Raw genomic sequence first — 27,608 nt, 5'->3', positions numbered from 1 at the left:
ATGGGAATCCACAGTCTCCCTGGGCAACCTATTCCAGTGCCTCAGCAGCCTCGCAGTACGTTTCTCGCTAAGATCGAGGTTAAATTTGCCCTCTCTCTGTTTGTACCCACTCTCCCTTGTCCTGTCACCGCAGCTCCTGAGGAAGCCAGGCACAAAGGCCGGAGGCACCTTTGGAAGGGCTTTCCCTGCTGCGTGGCCTCAGGGGCTCAGGCTGGCGTGCACTGCCGAAGTGTAGGCACTGCTTCATTATCACAGAGCCTCCCTGAGGGCATAAGACTCCTGACCTCACACAAGTAGTGGTTAATGGCCTTTTTTTTTTTCTCCTTTTTCCCACTGCTTTCTCCCCAGAATTTGGCTACCCCTTAGACCCTGCATCCAAAGACTGAATAACGCACCCCGGGGTGTCTGTGCCCGTCCCGCCCTCGAGCCGCCCTGAGGCCGGGGTGACAAGGCACCGTGAGCGGAGGGAAATGGGCACGTCTCTGTGTGCACCCCTCGCACCGGCAGCGTGGGGACCCCGCGCAATTCCAGCGGGGACGGAGCCGGGCACGGAGCCGCCGCTGCTCCCCACGGCTGGCGGGGGGAGCCTCGCGAGATCCCGCCAGCCCTGCGGCCGTTCTCGCGAGCTTTCCGCCCGGCTGCGGGCGCGGCGGCTCCACGCGCTCGGAGCGGGAGGCAGGGCAGGGGCTGGGGCTGGGGCTGGGCTCGGGCCGGGACGGCGGCCGCGACTCGCGACCCATGGACGCCTCGCTGCTGCAGGAGTCGCCGCGCCGCGACACGGACGCTCCGCCGAACCCGCCGCTGACGTCCCCGCCGTCCCCACTGCCGCCGCCGCCGCCGCTTCACCCGGCGCCGGGGAAACAGCGGGAGGAGAAGAAAACGGCGCTGAGCAAAGTGAGGGGGCGCGAGCGCGGCGCGGGGCGCGGGGCGGCTCCGGTGGGAGGGAGGGCGGCTGCCGTGAGGGGACGGACCGAGCCCGATCTCGGGAGCTCCGTGTGTTTGTAACGGGAATTTCTTCATCTGCAGAACGAGGGTGTTCGTTCCCTGGAGTATTGGGAGACCCCCAGCGTCAGCGCTGCAACTCGTTTTGCCTTTAATTGTGAAGTCAAGGCTGGCTATTGCTGTGGCAAAGCAGCTTCTGTCAAGGGCGAGAGCACATCTCTCTTCTCCGTCTTTGTTCGAGCATTTTTCATGTAATACTTGCAGACCGTAACGCGCTGTGCAGGGATGTCACAGAGCCTCTCTGGCTGGACACGTTCCTGTGACACCTGCTCTAGGTTATCCTGCCTTGGCGGGGGGGGTTGGACCAGACATCCCTTCCAACCCTGACAATTCCGTGACTCCTTGTGTACTGTGAGGTTTGGTTTATTCCCGGGGTTTTTTAATTGGAAAACTGAAGAACTGAAAATAAGTATAACTCAGAGCTCCGGAAAGTTAAATTCAGATATTAAAGTACTCAGAAATTAAAACAGGTTGCCTGAAGTTTGATAGCCATTTTACTGCTTTGTGTGCTGGCATCATTCAGCCTGAGGTTTCTGCAGTTTTCTGGCCTTTATTATTGGGCAGTTTAGTTTGGTGTAATGGGTTGACTCTGGGTAGCTGACCTCCAGCCACACAGAGTGCAAGAGTCGCCCTCTTGCACCCCTCCCTCAGCAAGACCCAGGAATAAGATATGATGGAAAAAACAAAGTGTCATCACAGGAAAAACTGACACAGCTGAGGGCAGACCTCATAGCAGCTTCTTACAGCTTTTTCACAAAGGTAAATGGAGGGGAAGGCACTGATACTTTCTCTCTGGTGGCCAGTGGCAGGATGTGAAGGAATGGCACAAAGCTGTGTCTGGGGAGGTTTAGATTGCATGTAGAAAAAGGTTCTTCAGCCAAAGGGTGGTTGGGCACTGGAACAAGCTCCCCAAGAAAATAGTCAGCACTAAGCCTGACACAGTTAAAGAAGCATTTGGCCAATGCTCTCAGGCACACGCTGTGATTCTTGGGGCAGAGCCAGGAGTGGGACTTCAGTGGTCCTTGTCCCTTCTAACTCAGGATACAGTATGGTTCTAACATGGAGAGAATTAATTTACTTAATGGCTAATTAAAAATTAGAGAAGACTGTTAAAAAAAAAAGATGCAACTGAAATAGCTTCCCACCTCCCCTCTTCCTTCCCAGGCTCAACCTCCTCTGCCTGGAAGTACTGCAGAAGGATGAGGAATGAGGGTTGCAGACAGGACATAACAGCTCCTCTCTGCTGCTCTGTCTCCCTTAACACTCCTTCCCTCCTCCTGCATGGGGGACCTGACATGGGACACTATGGAGTACAGTCTTTCATGGAGTGCTGCAGGAGGGTCCCTCCCACATGCTGCAGTTGTTCATGACCTGCTGCAGCATGAGTCTCCTTCAGGAGCTGCAGGCCTTCAGGATCAGCCTGATCCAGTGTGGGCTCCTCTGCACAGGCTGCAGGACCTTCAGGGCATCTCCACTTGCTGTGGCATGGAGTCCCCCATGGGCTGAGGTGGGTGTCGTCTCCACTGTGGTCCTTCATGGCATGTGGAGGAGCAGTATGCCTCACCATGATCTCCTTCAAGGGACTGCTTTGGCACTTGGAGTACCTCCTCCCCTCCTTCTCCTGTTTGTCTGCAGGGCTGTGTCTTACACTTTTTTCACCCCTTACTCCTCTGTCTCACCCATTGCTGTGCTACCTTTCCCAGAGTCACCACTGACTTGGCTGAAGGGGCTCAGCTGCGCCCTGGGCTGGATCCATTGGAGCTGCTGCACTCTGCACTGGGCAGCCCCAGCATCCTCTCAGAATGCGCCCTGAAAAACCCCTGCAGGAGCAACTGGACAGAGACCTATTACACTCAAATACTGCTGTAACAAGACTTAAAAGCTAGTTTAAATCATTTCTTAGAGATACTGTAAAATTTTTATGTAATCAATACCTATCTTTTAGGTTGATGATTAAATTGCAATGGTTCTCAGGCTGTTCATCAGAATATGTCAATTATTCTACAGTTTCAAAACAATTGCAGGAACTGAGTCAGGGAATTTGGGCCATCTGTTTCTACAGTATTTAGATCAAATATAAATCTCCATTTCTTTTTATATATGCAGGTGGTTATTCGAAGGCTTCCTCCTTGTCTAACCAAGGAGCAACTTGAGGAGCAGCTGCATCCTCTACCTGCCCATGATTATTTTGAGTTTTGCACTGCTGATCCCAGGTGAGGATGAGCTGTTTCTGTAGGTATTCAGGTGCTGAAAACTAATCAAAGTATGTGGGACATTCCAAATCTTGTGGTTTTCTTCTTTTTACTGTTTTTGTTGAGTTACTATTATGGCCTGCCTCAGAAGGTGAGGATAACCTGTTCCTGTTGCTAGATCCCTTGGGGTAAATTAGTGTGAAGTGACACTGAATGATCAGTATTTGTAAATAAACAATGTAGGGTTTATTATAGAACAACTTGGTTGCAAAGGAAAACAGGTGTGGAGCTGTTTTTGTGGTTATTATTTATAGTAATACAACATGAAAGCATTGCAATGTGAAAGTGCAACATCACCCAAGGACACAGACAAGGGGAAAGAAAGAGAGAGAGAAAGAAAGAAGGAAGGAAAGAAAAGCACAAAAGAAAGAAAAACAAAGTACAAGAGTGTGAGGATCTCACCACCCATAGGTCCTGCAATAACACTTGGTAGCTGTGCAGTCTTGAATCTAGATCTGGCAGGAGGAGTTGGGGGGAAGTCCCAAGTAAGTGGAGGGAGAAGATGGCGGAACACAGCATCTTTTGGGTCTGTATTCACTCTGATGAATATAAATCAGGTGCCTCCTCTGGGGTGGGGAGCTTCATGTAAGAATGTGGATCAGGGGACACCTTCTGAGCCAGCACAGCTGCCCATCCTGGCAGTGCATTGAGTCAGTTGTGCCCCGTTGTGTCCCATCAGCAGACATGAACCCTCTCAGGTCACACTCAGAGTTCCCTGGCATTTCCCAGGAAGAGGAGAGGGAGCCCCACAGCTCAGTGGTTTGTGCAAGGAAGCACAGCTTAGCATGACACGGGGCACAATCCTGTCCAGGGGATCCAGCTCTTATCTCACTCACAGCCCATCATTCACCCTGAGCCTTATCAGATCAGAGGTTTAGCCATTACACAACTAAAAGTTCACCTACTCCATCTCAACCATGCACACTGGCATCTCCACAGATGAGGAATATTTTGAGTCATTGTCTCTGAATAGTTCAGTCTGCTCCTTAAAATATTTCTGAAAGCTGGCTGCATATGCAGGGACAATGGCATTCCTGCTTTTTTCCTTTACACTGGAGATTTTACAGTGGATTTTTTTTGTATGAATAGGCCATAATGTAGTTTGAAACCCTGATGTTTCTTTTAACTTTCATTGATAAACTGTAACAGCCTGCTTAATTGGCTGTGAGCAAGATTCAGTCTGGGGCAAACACCGAGAGAATGTTTTTATGAGTTCTGTTTGAGTTTAGTTTGTTCGTTTGAGTTTAGTTTCCTTGTTTACCTGCATGGATTTTTATCTGCATACAGATTTTTAAATAATCTGGTTTTATTCATTTTTGTTTCATGCAAAAGTAAAAAAGAAGAAATATTGGCTAATTTAAATTAAATCAGAATTGCTGGTATAGTTACATCATTTACTCAGCATCACAGTGGTAAAATGCAGTTCTCTTTTGAATAAATCAGTTTCCAGAAGAGAAACAAAACACCATGTATGCTCAATCTTCATGTGTTCTGAAAAACTGATCCATCTTGTCGTATCTTAGTATGTGATGAATCACCCCTTCACTGGCTCAAGATTCTTTCCACTGACTAGAGAGGGATGCTGACCCTTTATTGCTAACCAAATTTTGAAGTTAGGGGTTCTCTCAGAGTCAGTTTCACAATCAAGAAGAAATAAATGTTTATTTAGAGAAATTTTGACCGTTTCTGACCTAGGTAGTTGCACATGAGTGCAGCAACAAAATAGTAGGTGCTTCAGCTTTTCTGTTAAAACTACAAAGGATGTGAGGTGGAGAAGGAGGAGAACTTACTCTGATTGGAAATCTTTGTACCTTACATTGCTCTTCTGACCTTTGTCATCTCTGTTTCCAAGTGGGCCTCTTTAAGGCTTCTGTCCCAGATGTTCATTCGATAAGAAGGAAATACCAAAGGCAAACCAAAAATTCTCTCGAGAACAGTGTCGGTTTTCACTGTGTTTAGATGCACAAATGCCAGTTAACAGTTAAAAAAATTCCAGTTTTAATTTTCTAGAAGAGTTTGCATAAGAATTTAGGGAGTCAGCCTCTTCAGAAAAGAGAAGGCACTGACTATAGTTGCATATATAAAGTTTCATTTTCTCTCCTATGTGATGAAATTTGGATTACCCACAAGTCTTACTGTTCACTCGTTTAATTGCATCTATGGCAGGTTACCAATGAAAGACACTGTTATTTCTCATGTGCTGTCATTTGTAATGTTATTCTCTTCTGCCTTCATAAATCTAAATTCACTAAAAAAATTCATTTAAGTTTGAATTTTTCAGCATGAAATGTTTTGTGTTCACTCCATTTTTCTTCATCCTGCTTTTCAAAAAATGTGTTTTCAGACAAAAGATGAGTCTATTTGGAATGGGTTTATCTTTACCAGGTTTGTATGGCTACAGCTTCTTTCATCAAACTACACAGCTTATGTGGGCATTTCACTGCCATTCTGCAGTGCTGGCTTGACTGATGATTTGTTTTTTGACTGGCTCAGGACCACCTTGTCTCTTTTGTCCCCTTTGTTCAAATGCTGACACATACCCACGTATATCTTTTTATGAGTCATCTCTTTATGTTACCCACCGAGGAATATACAATAAACATCCAGAAAGTAGAAGTTTAATCAAGGTTAATCCCAGTCTTCTCTTACCCAGCAGACAATACTGAGTGTAAGGCATTATATTGCAATAATCTGTCATGTTAAGGACAGTTCACAAGATTTCAGCAAACTCTGTGCATGTGTCTTCATGTCATTCCAGCTAACAGGAAAAGCTACAGGACAAGGTTGGCATGTTTTCTGTCTTTCACTGAATAGCTTTTTTCTAGATCCTGTACCATGTGCATAGTGGCAAGCAATCCAGAGAATTCAGTGATAACAAAATCATGTGAGGATGAAAAGAAATGTCGTGTCACCCAATGAGAAGGATTTGAAGAAGCTACTCAGTGAAGAGGATCTGTTGGAAAGGGGCATAGAGATGCTTTGATGCGAAGCAGACAAGTTTCCTTAAGAGCTGTAACATCTCAGTTTAACCACATCCTGTGTTACTATGTCACAGAAGTTTCTATAAGCTCATTCAGATTTTAGAGCTTTTCAGAAATTCAAACCATGAATGATGAATGTTGGAAATGGGTCAGGAGCAGTTAGACAGATACTAAGACAGATGTTTATCTATGAAAACCTATTAAACATAAGTTACAAGTTTGGTATTACAAAGTCCCTAGGCTGCAGATACTTGCAGTTATGAACTGAGTGCAATATTTGTACATTTTCCCCTTTTTAATACATTTTCTCCTGGCATTCTCTATTAGTTGCTGTTGATAAGGGCACTAGAGAGGTCTAACTGTAGCTGTTTCTACATTTTTATTTCCAAGATAATTCATTCTAGAGGACAAAACAAAGATATACATCTCAACTCCAGTTTCTCTTTTTTTGTAATCTTTATAATACCTTTGTGTTATCTTTAAGTTTACAATGTTGTGTTATAGGCAAGCTATAAAACTTTTTCAAATTTCATGTGATTAATGTAATTTTCAGTTTTTCCGTTATATCTATTTCAGTAAAATCGTTTCAGAAAGTGACTTGTGTTTCATTCCTTTTTCAGATTCATCTGATTCACTGCATTACATTTATTTTCTCTTGCATATTGACATCAAAGTGCAAACAAAACACTGTTTATAGATGATAATAAAGACTCTGCCTTCTTGATAGACTCTTGTGTACTCAGATTTCAAATATTAACTATTTTTTCCAGATGCTCTCTCCTTTCTGTCTGTTAGTAAAGGATTCTGAGCCTATTCTAAAGATTTGTCTAATCACCAGTCAAGTGATTGATCTCTGGCCCTTCAGGGTTTGGGTAATCTCTCTGGACTGGCACTGAGTGCTGAGTGCCAGGAATTGTTGATAGTGTTCTGAGGTTATGAAAGGAAAGAAATCTGAACACAAGCCTTGCTTGCATGAAAACAGTTCAAATAGTCAGTGCCATGCCGTGTATCACAGAGTGATAAAGCTTTTCCAAAGAGCACTCTTCCTTTTCCCTCCATACCTTCTTCCCAACATTGTGCTCAGGATTATTGTAGCTAAACAGCATTAGCACTGTAGGCTGTAGGTTTGCACCCAGGAACTGCAGCACTGAAGGGGCAGTGCCTTTAGTGCTTCAAGGGAACCACCACTACTGTGTTCTGGGTGGAATAATTGACAGGTTTGATTGGCACAACTCTGGTGTTTCCGCTTCCTCTGCCAGGCAAACTGCTCATTTATAGCTGTAGAAAGGAAAGACTAAGCTTATTTGAAATTGTGCCAGTTTCACCCATAATGTGAATGACCACAGAAGATGACGACGATGAAGGCCAGGGGATTTTAGCTTGACATGACAATGAGTTATCAATTACTGTATGAATGGGTGGAGGAGCTGTTTGACTCTCCAAAATTTATTTGTAGAGCTCTATATACATGTAAGTATATATTTTATAAATGTCCACCATGATTCATGAGTTGATAAGTATTTTACTGAGATGAGATTGCTGGCTTTATAGTTAATATGTTGCTGTTTAGACTGTAAATAACTATTTAAAATTATGTTCCTGTATATCAATCTTTACACAATTGTGTTAAAAGGTACATTGTAGAAGAAGTAAACATTTAGAATGTGTTTGCTATTAAAGTTGCTAGAAAAATAAGGACTTAAAAAGATGATAGACTGAGTGTTACAGAAATAAATGTACCCTGAAAGATTGAATACCCTTGAATGCAGAGCAGAAAAAGAAAAAAGAAACATTGTATTGGAATGAATAAATGTGTGCACTCAGACTCATCTGGGTTATTTCCATAGAGATTGCTCCAAGTGCCAACATGTGCAGTGTGTCTGTCCAAAACATACGTATGGAAAGCAGCATTATAGACAGCAAACATATGGCAAAATGGAACCAGCTCTTGGATGATAAAACTGAATTTCAGATCCTGAATGAAATCTGTAGTGGTAGATACTTGAAAAAAGCAGGAGACACACAGTGCTCTTCTGTATGACTCAGCTGGAAGACAAAATCCTGAAGAGGAAAGAGCATTTTAGCCAGTAACTGCTAAATACTAAGTACAAAAGTCAAGCAAGAGTGTTTCTTCCTAGGAGGGGTTAGCCTCGGAGTGCCTGTAGCCCTGCGAAGCCCTGTGCATTCTTTGCTGCATGACCATGCTGTTGAGTTCTGAATGGATAGGTAAAGACAATCTAGGGTGGGGAGTAGCTGCTGGAAATCATGTGTGTAAAACGTAGAGTAAAAGTGATATATGCAATCCAGTGCTAAGTATTCCAAATTTGCTAGGTTTAGTTAGCACCCACCTAGAATGTTAATTTTACTCATTTTTTTAGGCACACTGCACACTTTGCTGGGTAAGAAGCCTAAGACAAGGGTTTGAAACACTCATTTGGGGGGATTTTGTGCACTCAGCACTCTGATAGCTAACTCACATGCATATGGGAACCAACTCTTGTGGAAGTGGCCCCATCAGAGAAGTGTTGTCATAGCTTTGTTTCTGCAACCTCCTACCCCAATACATAGCTCCAGTAATGGACAGATAGTGTGTGTTATTGTGCTGCTATATTGGTTGAGCACACCAATATCCTGCTGTGCTCAACCATGCTTTTACATTGATATATGTTTCTGCTAATGAGTGTGAAGTTCTTGAAGATGTTAAAAATGTATACAACAGCACTAGATCCCTTACTTGCAAGGTAAATTCTAAATCTGTTTTCCAGAGTCCTGTTTATACAGACTCAGTTAGTTCTTACTGATGAGTGCTTAATAATCATAGTTGTTCCTCCATTTTGAAGATATTCACTGTGTTTAAGCTGAAGGAGCTAGAAAAATATTATGTCGTGTACCAGGAAAAGATTATGTTGCCAAAGAAGATGAAAGAGATTGCACTGATATACCAGCTGAAGGAAACAAGGAAGGAGCAAGCCTTTGTATTTTCAGTTCTGTTTCACAATGAGTCTAACCATAAGGTTCTAAAATCCTACAGGAAAAAAAAATCCAACTGTGTGATGAATCTGCTTGCTATGCACTGAGGCAGAGAAGTGCCACAGTAATGTAGGAGTGGACCCAAGTAACAGTCTTTAATCTATAGAAACTTTTAGTATTTTACAAAAGCTGAAGATGGAAAGAACAGTGGGTAGCTATTTTAGACTAGGGACTAAAACTCAATTCCTCAATCTCGGGTATAACTGGAATGAAAATAATGTTCCCTCAAGATTTTTATCTGAATAATGTTTAGCACTTCAAGGGTACAATCATATCAGTCTAATGTCAGGCCTTGTTTAATTTAAACCTCAAAGCACATGAAAGATTAGAATAGTGCTGTTGATATGACAGAGAAGGAAGTTTTCTTCTTCATGGGAGCCCCAGTTAAGTGACACTTTTACTGTTGTAGCCATTAGGCAGCACAGAGACATTGCTTCCAGTACAGCTATAGATTGCCACAATAAAATTCCCTCCTTACACATTTTTAAGTACATTTAACTCTGTGTAATTATGAAAAGTGTTAAATTTTGTCTTCTTTAAATTTGATGAGAAGAAATCTGTCTTTTTATATCTGCTTTGCATCATGGTGATAACTCTGCAGCCATGCTATAGCATCTCTCAGCCCTGGCATGCCCTAGCAGTTACCCACTTACCATTTTTGCAGTTACCCACTTAACATTCACACAATGCTGTTCCTATCCTAGAATGTCAAAATATACTGGCTATATATGGATAAAATGGCTCTTCCTCTCTTCCTTGGAAATAGTTCATCTTCTTCAAGCTGTGGAAACACTTCATAGCTGGTATTTACAAAGTAGCTAAATGAAAAAATCCCTCTAGGTTGTTTTGGTTTTTTAACATTTCTTCTGGCTACAGGATCAAACACAAAATTGGTGGGTGTACAAAACCATTGGTGATTGACAGCACTGCTCTTTATGGTCTCCTCCTAACACTGTAAGTGGAATCCATACGGATGCATATTTTAAAAAGAAAAAAAATTACTTGGGAGCAATGTTGCTTTGAGCTGCCACATGCATGGATCCTGTGATCCAATCCATATTTTTGCTCTTTCTCACTCATTGTGAAATCTGATTTTGAAAGAGCTATGGGATTGAAATACAATTGCAGCTCTGTGTGTTTATTGTCTCCTGGTGCCAGTGGCGAGTTGGTCTGAAGACAGGCCATAGGTGACAATGGAATTATGAACTATTGGAATTATAGAATTATAGGTATTTTAAAGATATCGGCTTGCGTAGAAACTTGATGTAATATGTAGTCATCATTAAGTCAGTTTAATACAATGACTCATATTTAGCAGTTGCAGGAGTTTAAAGTATGCACATGCCATGAGTCACAATAACTTAGCTGATGTTTCATCGTGGTTGTGGTGTGCCAGCCATGAGGTTTTTATCAGGCACATTAAACATTTACCCATGGAGTGGGATCTATGCCAATAAATTCTTGAAGACTCAGAATTATTTCAAGTACCCGTTTCTTTTGCTATGCTTTGGATTTTCACAGCAACTGTTGGGCACAACTAGACATTGCATGTCCATTGATAACACATGGATGTCTGATGGAGATTATTTATTTGTGTATAATTCAGTGGATTATATTGCCAACTATTAGGCTTTTTATTCTCTCTTAAAGGTGGAAATCTATTTAAATACAGTGACAGCCTGGAAGCTGCCACTTCACTGCAGTCTTTTACTTAACCTTTCCTTTTCAGTGATACAAGACTTCTTAGTATGCCCAAGAAGTTCCCCAAAAGCACTGCTGTTATTCATGTCTCTTAAATTGGGAAATATTAAAGTTTTGATCCTGCACAGTTGGAAATGTATGCTCTGTGATTTAGGGGGACAAAATAAACTGGAAATATTTGTGTCAGTTCAAAATAAATTTCACAGTTGCATACAGAACTCTGATGTCCTGTTACTTTTTGTCATATATATATATATATATATATATATATATATAATTAGATGTGTAAATGCAAAGACTGCTTAAGGTAGCAGTTTCTCAGAGAAGATGAGAATTATGATGTGATTCCTCTGGTTTTATGTTTTCCCTAGCCCTGAAAAGAATAATAAGTAACATAAAATAAAATTTCTTGTTGCAGCCTTTATCCTCATCTCTACTCAAGAGCATACATTAACTTTAGAAATCCTGAGGACATCCTTCTTTTTAGAGATCGCTTTGATGGCTATGTCTTCATTGATAATAAAGGTTGGACTGTTTGTAAGATATTAAATGTGTATGTATACATATACAGTTTAGAGCATCAATTTGCTTTCTTTTTCCTAGTTATGCCATTATTTCATCACTAAGCAGTTAATTACATAAAATATGTTAACATTTATCACTTAAAATATAATAAAGTGCAAAATATATTTGTCCATGCAGTTTTGCTTGTCTATGTGGTGTGCATGCTTTATGCGCATTCTTATACTTTAGGCAATGCACTGTCTAGACCATATTAAGAAAATTGCCTTATGCAAACCTCACAATTCATTACAATAGTAACTGAACACATTGTGAGCTCAGATTTTTACATCTTCAGCATTTCTGAGCTAAAGTTCTGCCACTTACTTCTGTTTGGAAAAAGCAAGAAGAAACCTTCAACATTTTGGTTGCTCACTTTTAAGACATGTAGAGGTTGAATTTTTAGGGCCTTTGCAGACATCTTGAGTTGAGTTCTGAGAACATGAATGGCAAAATTGATCGCCAGTTTTAAAATGTTCAGTCTGCAAATGTTTGCCCAACAGTAAAAAAAAAGTCTGTAATGTTGATAAATCCAGATTGTCTACAGGAGTATGAAACTGCCATCAATAAGAAGGGGTTTAGCAGAACTTTAGCAGTTCCTTGCCTCATTCAGGCATACCTTCTGTAAAAAGTTGCATAGGTTATGTAAAATAGACATAGATTTGTGGCTCTCTTGTACAAACATTTTTCTATTCTGTATACTCAGTGTTGCAGAGATCCTGTGAAAAGTAGCCCTGCCCACTCTTACTAGAAACTGATCTCTAAAGAAGCTGTCAAACCAATTAATTCCTCTTCAGCATTTCCTACCTGTGATGTTTTATTTCTTTCTAATATCCCTCAGATTTAAATGGTTTTTGTAGAGATGAAGAACAAAACATTCCTAGCAGTGTGCATTTCCCAGATTTAAAATTCTGAGTGTTTTAAAATTTAAAACTAGAAAGAAGTTTTTTTAATGACTCTGCTAAGACTTTGCCTAAATTCAGCACATTTTTCAGTATTGTCCTGGACTGAAGCCAGAATACTCTGCAAAACTAAGCTTGGACACAATTGGCTGGTTTGACATGATTGCTTGTACAATTAAAGAGCACAAGGTTTAATCAGAAGTGCTCTCTGGTGAGGCCTGAGGCAGCGTTGCATTTTGAGGCTAAAACTGAAGGATTAGCAGGTTCAATAAGGTTAACAAATGTTCTTGCAGACTGAAGACAAGTTTTCCTTGGACTTGAGCAAAGTGTAATCTTGAACCTGCTACAGGTGGAAACCAATGCAATTCAAACCCCACACACAGTTCTGACTCCAGCCCACAGAAGAAGCCAACCCAAAGCAAAGAATCCCTGCCAGTAAAAACACAGGCAGGAGTTGCACAGTCCATCATAAACAGAGAAGTTACACACAATTCTGTGTGCTGAGTTTTACAGTTGTGGTTCTGAAAGGAGATGCTTTGTTGTTTTATTGCATATTACCTGGCATTTATTTATTTTTTAGGCAACAAAGCCTTAGAAAAGCAACTCAACAGTTGCAGATTGATTTCCCAATAATACTTAATCATTTGTCAGACTGAGATTTTGTGATAGATTTTTCTAACCAATTTCTGTGAATAATTAAAAGGAAGCTGTAAATAATATTGCCAAAAATTTATTATTTTGCAACAGTATTCGTCCTCATTTTTAGTCTTGTCAGCATATCCAAATAAAAGATCTTTTTTAAAAATTTTGAATACCTCTTCATGTAACTTTTCATTAGAAGTTTAGGAGTGAGTTACAGAAACATTTATGTTTGTTTTCACATAAGACTTCCCAACATGTGTTCAAAAGTTTGGAAGATCTTATTTGAAGGTAGGGAATGTTTCTGCCCCTCAAAAAATTAAGGATTGATTTCTTTTAAGGTTTGGAATATCCTGCAGTGGTTGAATTTGCTCCATTTCAGAAGATTTCAAAAAAGAAGCTGAAGAAGAAAGATGCCAAAGCTGGGAGCATTGAAGATGGTAAGCATCTTTTCTTGACATCACAGTGGAAAATTTCTGTTACGTATTGCAAAGTATTAATACAATTCAAAAATTTTTCTTCACAGATCCAGAATATAGGAAATTTTTAGAGAATTATTGTGCTGATGAAGACAAGATCTGTGCCAATCCTGAAATTCTTTTGGGAGAGATTGAGGCCAAAACAAGGGAACTCATTGGTCTGTTTTCTTGATTTTTTCTTATTCCTGAGAATATTGAATATCTTATTTTTTATCTTTATTATACTACCTGCAAGAGCTGACCTGTTCAGTGTAACAGATTTATAGTACCAGTTAAATATTTGTTTTCCAGGCAAGTAGTAGCAGTAAACCCTAAAGTCTCTATGCATGAAATCATTTGGTTTCACTTCAACTTTTGTGTGCACACGCTGTGGCTTCAGAAATAGGCCCTTGGTAATTCTGAATACTTACAGATGTATTAGTAGATAAAAGATTTATTTTAACAATACAAAATAGCTGAATTCTTAACCACTGATCCCTGACATTAGCTGCTTTTATTAAGAAACATGAAATCTCTCTCTGTTCTCATGGTCAAGATTCTGGAAAAGCTTTGAAAGTAAGGCAACACCTTGTTTTCTGTGTGCATGCAGCATGGCTTCCACAGTCCTGGGGGGAATTTTAAATAAGGTGAGCGCTAAAATCTTCAGTGCTAGTATGCAGTTTTCAGGATGGCATGGAATTTTGGTGTTTCTTCAAGTGATAACATGCAGAACAGTTAGTCTTTCCCTACATGTGACAATTGAGTAAGAAAACAAAATTGACCTTTGCTGTTATTTCTTTACAGTGAAAAAGTGGCCACCTCTTTTGATTAGAATCATAGAATGATTTAGGCTGGAAACTTGCTGTTCAAGAACATCGAGTACAACCATTAACTCAACAGTGCCAAGTCCACCACTAAACCATGCCCCCAAATGCCACAACTGCACATCTTTTAAGTACCTCCAGGGACAGCAACTCCATTTCCCTGGGCAGCCTGTTCCAGTGCTTGACAGTCTTCTGTGAATAAATTTTTCTTAGTATCCAGTATAAACCTGCTCAGTTACATCTTGAGGCCATTTCCCCTTTCCTGTCACTTGTTACTGCTGTTTGAGAGTTAACTGGAGAGATTTGGAACTCTAATAATTTAGATGAAATGGAAATGGACATTTAGATAACTCTGTTATCAATAAAACTTGTTTGTTGCTGTTTTAAATAGGGAAGTCACCCAATAATTTTTATTTACCCCAAATTCTCCATGGTTCTCTGGTTGACAGCAGAGTAAAGGCAGTAAAAAGTTTTTAATAAGTTTGCATTTTGCAAAAAGTTTATGGTTTCAAGAAGATTTATTAACTTAAAAATATTCTATCAGGGAAGATGATTAATCTTGAGAGAGATTTCTGAGTAACAATATTAACTGAAGGCAGCTTTAAGACTTTTAATGTTTCATTTCTGTTAAATCAGAGGAAATCAAACTAGTTTATTTTTCCTGCCATTCAAAGCTGTGGCCATTGCTATCAATACAAAATCAAAGAGTTTTTTCAGCAGTTACCATGTTTATAGCAAATTTATGTAAGGGTTTAGCTGTGTGTCCAGTTTCAAAGGTGTTACTCCTACTGATGTCCATGAAGGATGTGCTCAAGACTTTGGTGGCAGAATTGAGCCTCACATGCTCAGAATTTCTCCACATAAATTTACTGCAAACCAACATGCTTTATGCATCATGCCAGATGCATTGGCTAATCAGTTTCTATGTAACAGAGAGATATGAAAGAGAGAGATTTTCTCTGTAGCAAGATGAAGATAAGCAGTTTTTCTGGTTTTAGACAGCAAGACAAAAAGTTTTGCTGACACAGCTCTTCATTTAGTAATTTATTTTCTTTTAAAGATTCTTAGACATTTTAAGAAAATGCTCTTAGGTTTGTATTTGCAGTAAGGCCCAAAAATAAGTTGGGTAAGATTCAAGTTTGATAAACATTTTTTCCCCTTCCTCTTTTGGTAGTACTCATCACACTGCTTCTCTCCCTTGAACCTCAAGTTATAATTTCCCATTAAACCTCTTGCACTACAGTCTTAGTCATGACTAGGGTCAAGTTCTGAATCCTCAGTGCAGCTTATCCTTTCCCCAGACCTTCCAGTTACAATTTGTGATCTCTTTCAGCATGTAAAGGTACCCAGAGGCAGCCACTGCTCAGGCAGGGGAACTTAAGGAGCAGGAGAGAGAGGAATCAACTCAGATCTGAGGGACTGGGAGGCTGCTCTAAAACTTATCAAAAATGCTAGACAGGTGTGGAGGATGGGGAGGCATGGAAAATCTAGGAATAGAAGAAGGAAAATATCAATTCAACAATCTTTATTGGTTGTTGATTCCTGCCATTGATATTTGTTAAAAAGAAACAGTGAATCCTACCAGCCTTCCCGTTCATAACTGTGTGACAAAATTTTGTTATTAATGAATGGGTTGTCCCCAGCATAATCCAATTTTCAATGCAAAAACATTTAAATGTCTTTGGGATATTAATTGTTTCTAGATTTTGGCCATGTCATTTCAAATTTGTTGAAGACTTATTCTAATTCATTTTTTTCTTTCTTTTCTTTCAAATTTTGTCATGCATTTCAATAGGGAATGTTTTTCTGTGGTTTGAGGGAGAATCCACTATGTAACTGTAGAGCAATTTCTAGTAGTAAACATTTTCTATTCTGGGGTATCTAAAACTGACAAAATTTGTTGTAACTACTCACAGCTGTAAGTACAGGCTGAATTGAAGTCTGAATTCAGTACTGACAGTCATGAATAAAGAATTTGATAAGGAACATGATAAAGAATTTTTTTCTTCAAGTTTCTATAGAATTTGGGGATGGTTCAGGCAGGTGACTTGATTTCAGAGCGTGGAGACAGCTCTGTAATAAAAGAATGGCTGTGTGATCCAGTAGATGAGATCTTTTATTAGCAATTTTGGAAGCCAGAGTTTTATTGGATCTGCTAATACTTTGCTATGTAACCTATGACAAACTGCTTATCTGTTATTCCTCCTGTTTTCTCATGGAAAGGTGAATACTAAATGTCAGATAAATGAAAATGTTACATGAGACTGAAAATGTTTCCTTCATGATGTACTTTGAAAACTGGGATTGCAAAGGACTATGTGAGATTACAGTAATGTGGGCTGTATATGAACAACAATATAGCTAGGTTTTGAGGTACAAAAGTAAAAAGTAGGAATAGATTCTGAACACGTTTCTTTCTTTTTTTCGTGAAATAACCATTCAGTGAGCAAGAGAGAAAAGCCATTCTCTTGAACTGAAAGGATATGATATTTAATTAAATATCAAATAATCGTGCAGCATATTCCTGTTGCTTCTAATGCTAACAATAAAAAAGCAATTAAGTATTTCTAAAGCAGAATGATGGGAATGCTTTCAAAAATACAGGAAACAGATAGGTTTATCAATGACAGCTCCCTTTCAGATAAAGCTAGAAAAAGGGGGTTAATACTAAAGTAAAAAAATGAGTACATTTTAGGAGTTGAACACTATATCACAAATTTTTTGTGTTTTAGCTAGAAGAACAACACCCCTTTTGGAATATATTAAAAATAGAAAATTAGAAAAGCAGGTACGTTCAGACTTTTGCCTGAAGTTCCACATTTATGTTTCATATGGTTTTCTGTTGGACAATTTACAATTAATCATTATTGAACTCTTCAGAGAATTCGAGAAGAGAAAAGAGAAGAACGGAGGCGGAGAGAATTGGAGAAGAAGCGTTTGCGGGAGGAAGAGAAAAGGAAGCGCAGAGAAGAAGAAAGACGTAAAAGAAAAGAAGTGGAGAAGCAAAAGAAGATTTCTGAAAAAGAAATAAGGATCAAGGTAACTGAGATCAATGAAAAAAATTATTCTTCTTTTGAAGTTATCCAGAAGTTCTTTGGTATCTCAATGTTTATTTAGTGTACAACAGCACAGCGTGGAAACACCAAGCCAGTTTTGACTGGAAGGGAAAATAATATAGGGCTTTGACAAAGTGTTGTTTGAAAGTGTGACTGATGGCCTTACCTACCATGGTGTACTGATGCAGTTAGGGCAGCTAACTCAGACATCTTCATACAATTCTGCAGCATTCCATGCCAGCATTACCTGACAGAACCAAACTGTTCTGTGCCAGCCTGTCAGAAGATTATTGTGGGTTTGATCCCTTTGTGGGCCATTCACTTCAGAGTTGGACTTCATGATCCTTGTGGATCTCTTCTAACTCAGAATATTCTGTGATTTTGTGTTTCTGTGAAACATAGCTTTAACACTTTCTGTCATGCAAATCTTCATTTGGCCATGTATGCAGAGACACATATTTATGGTCAGAACTGATGTATTTTAATTGTATGCTAATTTCAAGTTGCACTGCCTTTCAGCAATCTGAATAGATTTTAATGACATCACTTAGGAGGGTGTATCTTGAGCTAAGAAGTCAGGCCATATAAAACCATCTTATTTCTGCAAGATGACATAGATAAAACTGTTCATCTGAACCACATTTTTTGTTATTGGAAAGACCTTATAGGCTGTTTTGAAGAGGAAATTTGGTATAAGAATTTGTAGCATACAGCAAGAGCTTGACTCAAATGTAGTGGTGGTGAGAAGCCACAGAACTGGCATCTTACCTCATTTGTTCTTGGAGAACAGTTTTCTTCACCTAAAAGAATAAAAATACTAAATTCTGAAGCTGAATTACATGTTTTTCATATCTGGGCATTAAAAAAAATACTCCAGAAGTTCACAGGAAAAGGGACTTAATCCTTAAAATATATTACCTAAAAATGTTTGTCCATAAAGCCCCAGTATTCATTACATATCTGTATCTGAAAGCTATTTCTGTCTCTCAAAGTAAAGGAAAATATTATCTGAGAGAAACCTTATAGAAGTTTCAAATATTTGAGAAGATTAATCTGTGTTCATTTCAGAAACAAAATGGTGGAATAGAAAGGCTGAGGTGTTCTGCCTAGAATTGATATTAGGGTAATAATTTGAGACAGTTGGTCCTTCTATAAAGATTATGCCTGCAATACTGTACTCTGCTGAAACCCTGTATGGGTTGCTATGAAAGGAACAGACTTCTTGAAAATCCTAATCTTCAAGGTGAAACTGCAATGACTTCTCTTCTGCTAATATCTCAAGTTTTTCCCCATCTGTATTTGTGTCAGGATGTACTAAGTACCTACTTCTACATGCCTGTCTATCTCAATTCATGTGACAGACATTTTATATAATATTTCAAGGAGTGAAGTATTAATCCTGCTCTCTTTGTAGTATTGTAGAGGTTCTGCTTCTTATTTTATGGGCAATGACATTGAGCTCTGTTACATGATTTCTAAGAAACCATAGACCATAATAATGTCTTTATGTTTATAACTCAGGAGAGAAGAGTAGGTAAGTGCTCTGAGAAGAATAGGTAAGTGCTTTCTCCAGTATTCTCCATGTATTTGAAAGTGTGCAGTTGAATGCCTAATAATGACTGTCACTCCTTAGCGAACGTAAACCACCCTTTTAAAATAACCTTAAATTTCATGCTTTGTAAAATATATTCCTAGCATGTAAATAAGGTATCTCCAATCTTAGCAAGTTACTGATATATTTAGTACTTATTAAAATGCCTGTACAATAGAGGAGAATAATTTTGCACCACAATATAAACAAATATCTCTTAGCTTCTCAAGAAGCCTGAAAAAGGAGATGAACTGGCCAGTGAAAAGCACAAAGGTGAAGAAGCTGACATTGAGGAAAATAAATGGGATAAATCACCTGGATCTGGGAGTATAAAATCCAAATCTTTGGAGAGTTCACTAAAAGAAATCAAGGAAAAGTAAGTAATATTTACCTTTTAGTCTTTAATTTAGATCTTAAATGCTTTCATCACAAGGCTTAAATATAAGTGGTACACTGACAAGATGTTCTGTCACCAAAGAACCAATTTCATTCTGTGTGTGAACAAATCTCTTCCTATTGTTTTGGTAAAAGGTGTTTTGTAACAGTTTACTGACCTGGTGGTAGTACTAGTGGATGCAATTTGTTATTGGTGAAATGCTATGAAATCCCCGATTGGAAGGATTTCTGCATGAAATCTCAAGTCATTCAAGTCATTTTTATTGTTATTTCACCTGTTCCCCATCAAGAGCTCAGGTAAGGCTCTCCTTCCATTACTCATGTTGAAGACTAAATTGTCCACAATGCCATACTTCTCCTTCACATGTGGGTTGGCTGCAATAAACATATAAATGTTTAGGTGAGTGGGACAATGGCAAAAATCATGAAGGTGTGAATTAAAGCCTTATGATAGATACATGCAGTAGGCTGTCTCTGTCTCCTGCTGCCTTTTGTGTTACATTTGCAATGGTAAGAACAAAAGGCATAGCTCTGTTCTATTACAGCTGTAGCCTGGAAATTACTCATCTTACAAGTGTTTTCAGCAGTTGGTTCTCTTTCTTGTCCTCTGGCACGAGTCCCATCGCAAGCAGGATCTACATAAGACATGCAAGATAAATAATGAAGAAAGACATGTACGTTCTGAATGTTCCTGAAAAATTCCATGTCCTGAAACTCTGAAATTGAAAATATTCAGCAACTTCTTTATTGATGGTCTTCAAGAAAGGCAGCAGAACAGGCTCAGCAGAAGCACTTGCAGGGGCAAATCAGTTGTCTGCTGCTCATAGAATCTTTCAGGTTGGAATGAACCTTTAAGATCATTGAGTCCAACTGTTAACCCAGCACTGCCAAACTGCCATTATAAACTGTGTCCTTAAGTGCCATGTCTACATGTCTTTTAAATACCTTCAGGGATGCTGACCCCACTACTTCCCTGGCTTTTTATGGATTAAACTTTTGGTGGTGCCAGGTAACATTGTTTGCTATTGATCCTGTAAGTTTAATAAGACATTCATGTAGATTTTGCTCATGTAAAACAGAATCTGTTTGGCTGCACCGGTACAGTAAGCATTACCTTGTGTTTCCAAGTGCTGATTTTATCTTGATTTTTAGTGGGTAGGTAGCAAGCTATGAGCTATTTCAGCTGGACTGAGATTTAAAAACTACTTTGTCACTGACTCAGAAATTGGTAATAAGCTATAACTGCCAGCTCTACCTGCAGGAGACTGAATTGCCTGTTTGAAACCATGTCAAAGGCTTGGTAGCAAAAGCTTCATACCACAAATCAAAATCTCAGTAGGTGCATAAGTTACGTGGTCAAATGTGAATTTGAAACTGCATCAAACAGAAGCGTGCTTCCATTCCCTTTACTTCTATTCATTTCTGCTTTCTCTGACTGTGTAACTTTGTCTTCTGCCTATACTCTGAAATTGCTTACGCTGCCATTTCCACTCTTGCCTGCCAGTTCACTGTGATTGAATTTTAGGAATCTACTTTGACCACTCTTGGAACAGAAGTTTGTATCCCTGTCCCCTGCCTGCCTTCAGACACAGCACTTCCTCCCCAACAGTAACAGACAACGGAACAGACAAGTATCAGGCAATACTGCAGCCACAAATTGAGAGAGTCTTTCTGGCTTTTTGGAAGGTCTTGCCCTGAGCCTTGCTAGGACTTGGAGTTAGCTTCTGGAATAGCATATTAAACATGAAGCAAAGCAATTTCCAGCCACATACCCCTTTAGTTAACATGTATTTTATGTAAATGTATCCATGCTACAGGTACAGGGTCAGTGTAACCGTGGTTGGTTCAGGTGTCTGTGACAGCTGGGATGTTGCTTCCACTTGGTGAATGTGTTATGCTGATACAAGCTCAGTCTTGTGAAATGCTGAATAACTTAGCCTCTCATTCAGGTTCTGCTCTGACTTTCAGCTCTTCCTGAGATGGGGACCCTCTTTTGGCAGCCCCACTAATGCCCAAGTTGGCATTGACAGATGCTACCAATTTTCACATTTCTGTTATATGAAAAAGAAAAGTTTACATATAGATACACTTTTATTTGTCTTAAATAATTGTGAATGAGAAGCATATCACTATTTGACCACCACACCATTGAAAAATCTCATTCCTCTCTGATTCTATCTGCAGTTTCCCAAAATATGAAGAGACTATCAAAAGTAACTTGCTGTTTCAATTTTAAGTATTTATACATATGTAATGAAAAGAAACTGCCTGTATTTGTTCCTTTTGAAGTTCAATCTATTTTGTAATCTTTCTTCATTATTTGCAGTCTGGTCGTATGAGAGATACCCATTTGCTAAACTGGAGCAATGAAGTGAATAGAGCTGAGAATTTTATCAGACAGGCAGCAAAATATTGCCAATAGTCTTTATATTATAAACAATTTACAGAATAGCAGAAATTACATATCATGTTGTGGTAAGGTAATGGTCTTTGCTGAAATAAAATTGCAAAGGCAGGCTAGATTGTTTGGAGACATGATAAACAAAAGCCTGGAACAGAAGTATTTATTTTCACAAATGTCTTCTGAAAGTTATGATATCAGTAAATGATTTTTGTTATGCAGAGACATAACATTTACAAGTTCATACATGATACCTTCACAATTCCTTCAGATCCTGACTGGTCCTGTTCAAGGGAATACATCCATGCTTGACTCACCTCAACGCCAGGCTACAAGAGCTAATAGTGCAGCATGTGTTTATATGAAGGGTATTGGGGAGCTATTAATAGGATTTCAAAGAGGGATAGAAGGTGAAGCATGGGCCTTCCACAACAGTTGCACAAAAGCTTGGTAAAGCTTTGTCTGCAATTATCAACCAAATACATGGGTGGACATACATGGGAGAGACATTCAGCATTTAACCCTTTGTAATGAGAAGAAAACAACCTTGATATATAATTTATCTACACACTCCTGAAGTCAAAGGAAGGCTTTGACTTTTGTCTTTCTGTAGCTCCTTTTTACTGTTAACTGCTTGGATTTTCTTTCTCTTCATACATACTCATAGGTCACAAAATGATAGTGACAAAGAGCAAAGAGATTTGGAGAGAAGATTTCGAGAAAAAGAACCTGAAAGACAAAGGTATCGATTGGATGATGGCAGAAAGCATAGAACTCACTATGAGTTTGACAAGTTTATGAGAAGGAATGAAGAAGAGCTGAAATGGGGGAAAGGATACAACCAAGACAGAGGAAAGAAAGGGAACTACAACTACAGCTTCACTGTGGAGGCAGTAGACAAACTGGGTAAAGAGGACAAGTGTGATGACATGGCATCCAAAAAGGAGCGCATAAGAAATAAGGTTCTTTTATTCATTTAGGATAATATTTCATTAGTTAATATGGTTCAAGATCACAGGTTTTAAATTCTGCAAATTCAGCATAAAGATGCTTTTTCAAAAGAATTCTTTGTCTCATTTTCAGTAAAACCCAGATTCCTTTCTGGGTTGTTGTCAAAGGACAACAGCAGTTAAAATAATTTAAGGTTACAGGCTCATTCATATTCACAATACATAGAAGACTTTCTATCTTCATTTCAACCCTGTCATTTGAAGAATACTATTCTTGGAAGCCTTACATTTTATAAGTATATTAAAAATCGTTACACTTCTGATCTGTAATGAAATTTTAAAACTGTGGCATGTTAGTCTTTTAAAAACATACTTCCATTACTCTCATAAAATAATTATATTATGGATTTGCCAGGCATTGCTTGGCAGAGCAACAATAAGGACTTAAATGAATAGCTAATTCAGAGAGCATGAATGTATGGATTCTTCAGTATTACATACCTGCCAGTATGAAAAGGCTGTCATTTCATCAGGATAAATTTAACCCCATAGCTGTTGTCAGGGAAAGAGCAGATGCAAAACCAGTGTGAGCACAGCCTGTCTCATAGTGTGTAGAGCTGTCCCCTATTATCCCCCAGAAATCCGGGTATTGTTTTTCTCAGGCTGGCTGATTTCACAGATGTGCCAGAGTCTTTTCAGGATGCAGCTCTCCGTGTCAGCCCCTTTCTCTCTCTCGATCCTAGATTTTCCACAAAAGATGACCAAAACACTGTTAGCATAGAAATTTATTCTGCATGTGAAACTCTTCTTTCAAAGCAAGTGACTGATCTGTACTGTGGGCTAAGGCTGACAAGAGTAAACTGGTCACATGCAGAGTGAGTCTGCATAGAGTGTGCGGGGAACAAGTTCAAGTGGACTCACTGTGCATGTCAAGGAAGTCATCTTGTGCCAACACAGAAAGCCTGGTGTGCCCTGAGGTTTTTTTTATGCAGAGATCAGCTGGGCAGGATTGCTAAGATTTATCTGCATTTACACATTAGCCATTTCCTCATCAGTAGCTCTACATTTTTCTGTAGAATAGTCAGAAAAATAGCTAGTTCATGTTGCTATTATAATGCAAGTGTTCTATTGTTATTACATTGCAAGGGTTCCATATTGCTAGAGCTTTGTACCTCCTTGATGTTTCCTGTAGGCCACTCCTCCAGGCACTGACTCTTCCTTATCCCCACAGCAGCCAACTGACTCCAGTTCCCCTCAGCCAACCAACCCACTCTTTTATAACACTCTTCTGATTGGCTACAGCTGTGGCCTGTTAACGGCAGGCCTGCTCGTAAGCCTTAATAATTGGCTCAGCTGTGACTCTTTAGGGGGTAAGATTACTTTCTATCCTATCTTTATTTATTTATGTTCTATCCCCCTACAAGTTCAGAAACGGGAATATGGGAGTTTTGTTTCTTTTCTCATTCTTGCCATGCTCTTCTTGAAATCTGTCAAAATAATCTCCAGCCTTGGAACTGGATGGTGGGTGCTGGGGGCCTTTTGACAAGTGTTAAGAAGCTGCCTGCTTTTTATTTCTTTGCATCACACTTCTGGCACCTTGTTGAGTCCCTGGATTAGTCCACACTTAGGACTAAAATACTGGATTTTTTTCCCTAAAAAAATAAGCACCATCAGTAAGGTATGTTGCAGTGTGGTGATTTTTTTTCCTTAGAGTATTTATCACACAGGTGATTAGGGGCTCGGTTTTACAACTTAGGTATGGCATTGACAATGCCAACACAAATTTTTAGTCAGAGATGGAACTACTTTCTGAAGTTCATAGGAATTAATTAGAAAATGAGGAATTTCCAGTGTAAGTAATGTGATAGCTTTTATACAAACCACGGGCTAGAGAGGCTGTGGTAGGAAAAGTCATTTGGACCCTTTATCTTAAACTTTCTAAAGGGCACTGCTGGGGGATCTACTTTTATGCAGCTGTTTGGGATCTAGAAAGGTGTGTTATGCATTTCATACCACACTGCAGAGCACTAACTTGTCATAAGGCTCCATAGTGAATCTTGACATCTGGTCTAAAGAGAAGGAGAAAAAAAGTGGCTAAAAAAAAGCCAGGTGGATCAAAAATGAGGAAAGTAAAAGAAAAGAAAAGGGGAAATGCATATTGGGAATAAGAAAAAAGAATGAAAGAACAAAAATCAATCATTACTTAAAAGTTACTTATTATTACTTATTATATTACTTATTTCATGATGAAGGCAATTGAAAATTGGTATAGTTTGATGTAGGACAGTTTCAGTGCTCTGCCACTGTCTTTAAGTAGGCTGCTGGCTGTTTACTGAACTTAATGCAAGACTGCTTGGGTATTGGTGAGCTTTCGGTTGCTTCATAACATTATGTGAAAGTAAAAAACCCTTTTCTTACCAGGAAAAGACTTCTTAGGCAGAGTTTCTAACTGGTGTGTTTTACTAATGAAATTTCAAAAATAAAGAGTGCTCGGAATAGCATCACCATTTTCAGGTTTGAGGCGTCTTTTCCATGTAAACTGGTTCCTTCTTCCATTTTCTCAGAATCAGAGCATGTTTATGATTGGGTCACTCACAGAGCCTGCACATGCACAAATTGTACTTACTTTGTTTATTATCAGTACATAAATTCCCCTGCTCTCATACTCAGGATGGAAGGCAAGATGAAGTGGAGCAAAAACGGTGCCATTTCATTCTGATGTGTATAATTCAAATGTGCATTGCATGTTTAAATTCTGGTAAGGATTGGGTAATGATTGATGATCAGTTGAGGATAATTTTCTAGCTGCTACCTGCTGAGCTGTTCTCTGGTCTGTCTTGGATTTTTATGCTTATATGTAATGTGTGACATTTCATCTGCAGAGTTGCAAGTGCACAGGCTATTGTTCTTCTCAGCTGATGTTAGTGAAGGTAGCAACATTTCTTTTGTTTTCCCTGTAAATAACGTTTGATAATTGTCTGCAGTATTTCTCCTTGTTTATGTCAAATGTATCATAGGATCTTTAATTTTTGCAGCATTTTTCATTTTTTCAAAACGTTTGGCTCCCAAGAATAGTGTTATAAACCACACATACTGAATACTAGATGCTGAATACCCAGTCAATTTTCATTACATGCCATTTTTTTCCTGGTTCTTATAAAATGTAAAGTAACTTAACACAAAATCTACTTTCTTCATAAAGATTCAAAACTTTAAAATTCCACATATGCGTCCCACCTGGGTTTCTCAGAGCATTAACCATTATCTCCTTCCTTCTAGGATCGTCCAGCCATGCAGTTGTACCAGCCAGGAGCTCGCATCCGAACACATATGGGACCTACAAGTAAAACCTATGACTGCAGTGAGAAACCCTTTGAAGATGCTCTTGATAAAAAGTATGAGGCAGATAATTCAGCTGGAGCTAGTTCTGAAAAGACTGAAGAAACAGAATAAAACAGTCTGGGGGAAAAGGAATGAATTTCAGATTCAGCATCATCACAAAAATCCATTGGGCTGTTTCAGAACTCCACAGGCAATTGCATCAACAAAATAATAGCTCTGCCTCTTGCTTTCTGTAAAATAAAGGGAAGAGTGACTGGAGATATGTAAAATATCTTACAGCAAAGGAGTATTGTTACTTTTTTGCAAAAAGCAGCTCAAGCACTCTTTGCCTAATTTAAAAGCAGTTAAAATATTTTATTAGATTTACCTTGAAACACAAGACCCTCTAACAATTTTGAGGGAGTATTTATATAAGACTTTAGAGAAGCTATGTCAGCTTCTTGAGTCTAAAGAAATGAAATTTAAATTTGCATCAGTTTGAAATCTGAGGCACTTTACGTGTATTTGGTGCATGACATGAGAGTCCACAGGACCCCTTCCTGCAAATGGCAGGGGTGGGGGCTGCTGCAGGGTGTTGCAGATGAACTCAGTGGGATCAGCCCTGGGATGAAGCTCTGGAGCCAGTGGTGTTTGCAGGATGAGGCCCACAGTTTGCACAGTTGTGAGGAATGTCCAGTGGTATCTGTACCTCATGGTGTTTACATTGGTTTTCAATTAACTGTAGTGTCAGATAAGTGTTAGTAAAGCTACAAGTGTGTTGTTGGAGAGTTTGTCTTTTTCTGAGCCACTTTTGCCTTTTATGTTTTAATAGATTCCTTGTGCTTAAACCAGAAGACAGCTAATGCAAGCATCAGCACATTAACAATAAATCTGGTTTTAATTAATTAGCTGTTTTTTATCGTTCTGACACTTGACTTTTGGACAAAAAAAAGTGGTTGTACAGTGATGACTTTTTATATGCTAATGTTTCATATAAGTTGCAGTAACAGGATCTGGAAAATGTAAAATACATGAGCATTCTGCAGTTTTGTTTGTTAAAAAATTAAACACACATGAATGTCAATTGCAAACTGCCATTTTGTAAGATCCAGGCCAAATTCTGCCCTCTAGGGCAGGCACATATACCTGTGTGTGTGTGGGGGTGTGTGTCTTCTGTTGGTTTCAATGATAGATGTGTGTTTATGAAAGGGCAGGATATGTTCATTTATCTTTCATGGCTGAAAATTTCTCAGCTGTCTAAAACTGAGATCTGCTTTGTCATTGAAGTTAAATAGTAAGATATTATTTTTACATCCTCTCTGAACATTTTATTATTGAGCATAACATCTAATTGTCCTAGACTGAAAATTATTTATTGGATTTTACCAGATATTAAGCATTAAATCGAATAAAAGCAAAAAAGATTTTGACTATGATTTTGAGATGTGATACTGTGCTATTTTTTCATCTATTACTCCAGAAAAAAATAAGTAAGATGTTATTTTACTGCTTTGCATGCTTCAGAAGCAGATAAAAATACAGT

The 27,608-nt window shown here is 39.1% G+C and overlaps 1 protein-coding gene across 1 annotated transcript; it reads left to right on the top strand.

Moving 5' to 3' along the window:
* Nucleotides 1-27,501, top strand: UPF3A (UPF3A regulator of nonsense mediated mRNA decay). The gene is made up of 11 exons (XM_059493964.1): nucleotides 1-231; nucleotides 508-894; nucleotides 3,109-3,215; nucleotides 11,385-11,491; nucleotides 13,410-13,508; nucleotides 13,595-13,705; nucleotides 17,083-17,138; nucleotides 17,231-17,389; nucleotides 19,219-19,373; nucleotides 22,462-22,756; nucleotides 26,024-27,501. The coding sequence occupies exons 1-11, from the start codon at nucleotides 1-3 to the stop codon at nucleotides 26,195-26,197; spliced, it is 1,881 nt and encodes a 626-aa protein (XP_059349947.1). The 3' UTR covers nucleotides 26,198-27,501.
* Nucleotides 27,502-27,608: the final 107 nt, after the last annotated feature.

This window comes from Ammospiza nelsoni, chromosome 2 (genome assembly GCF_027579445.1).
Source record: "Ammospiza nelsoni isolate bAmmNel1 chromosome 2, bAmmNel1.pri, whole genome shotgun sequence".
NCBI lineage: Eukaryota > Metazoa > Chordata > Aves > Passeriformes > Passerellidae > Ammospiza > Ammospiza nelsoni.
The sequence above is the reverse complement of the archived record's forward strand: the minus strand, read 5'-3'. Positions and strand labels throughout refer to the sequence as shown.

Excerpts from the sequence above, each read along its gene's own strand:
- UPF3A (XM_059493964.1), top strand. The coding sequence starts at position 1 with ATGGGAATCCACAGTCTCCCTGGGCAACCTATTCCAGTGCCTCAGCAG. Across the intron at positions 895-3,108 it reads AGAAAACGGCGCTGAGCAAA|GTGGTTATTCGAAGGCTTCC; the intron begins GTGAGGGGGCGC and ends TTATATATGCAG. Across the intron at positions 19,374-22,461 it reads CTAAAAGAAATCAAGGAAAA|GTCACAAAATGATAGTGACA; the intron begins GTAAGTAATATT and ends ACATACTCATAG.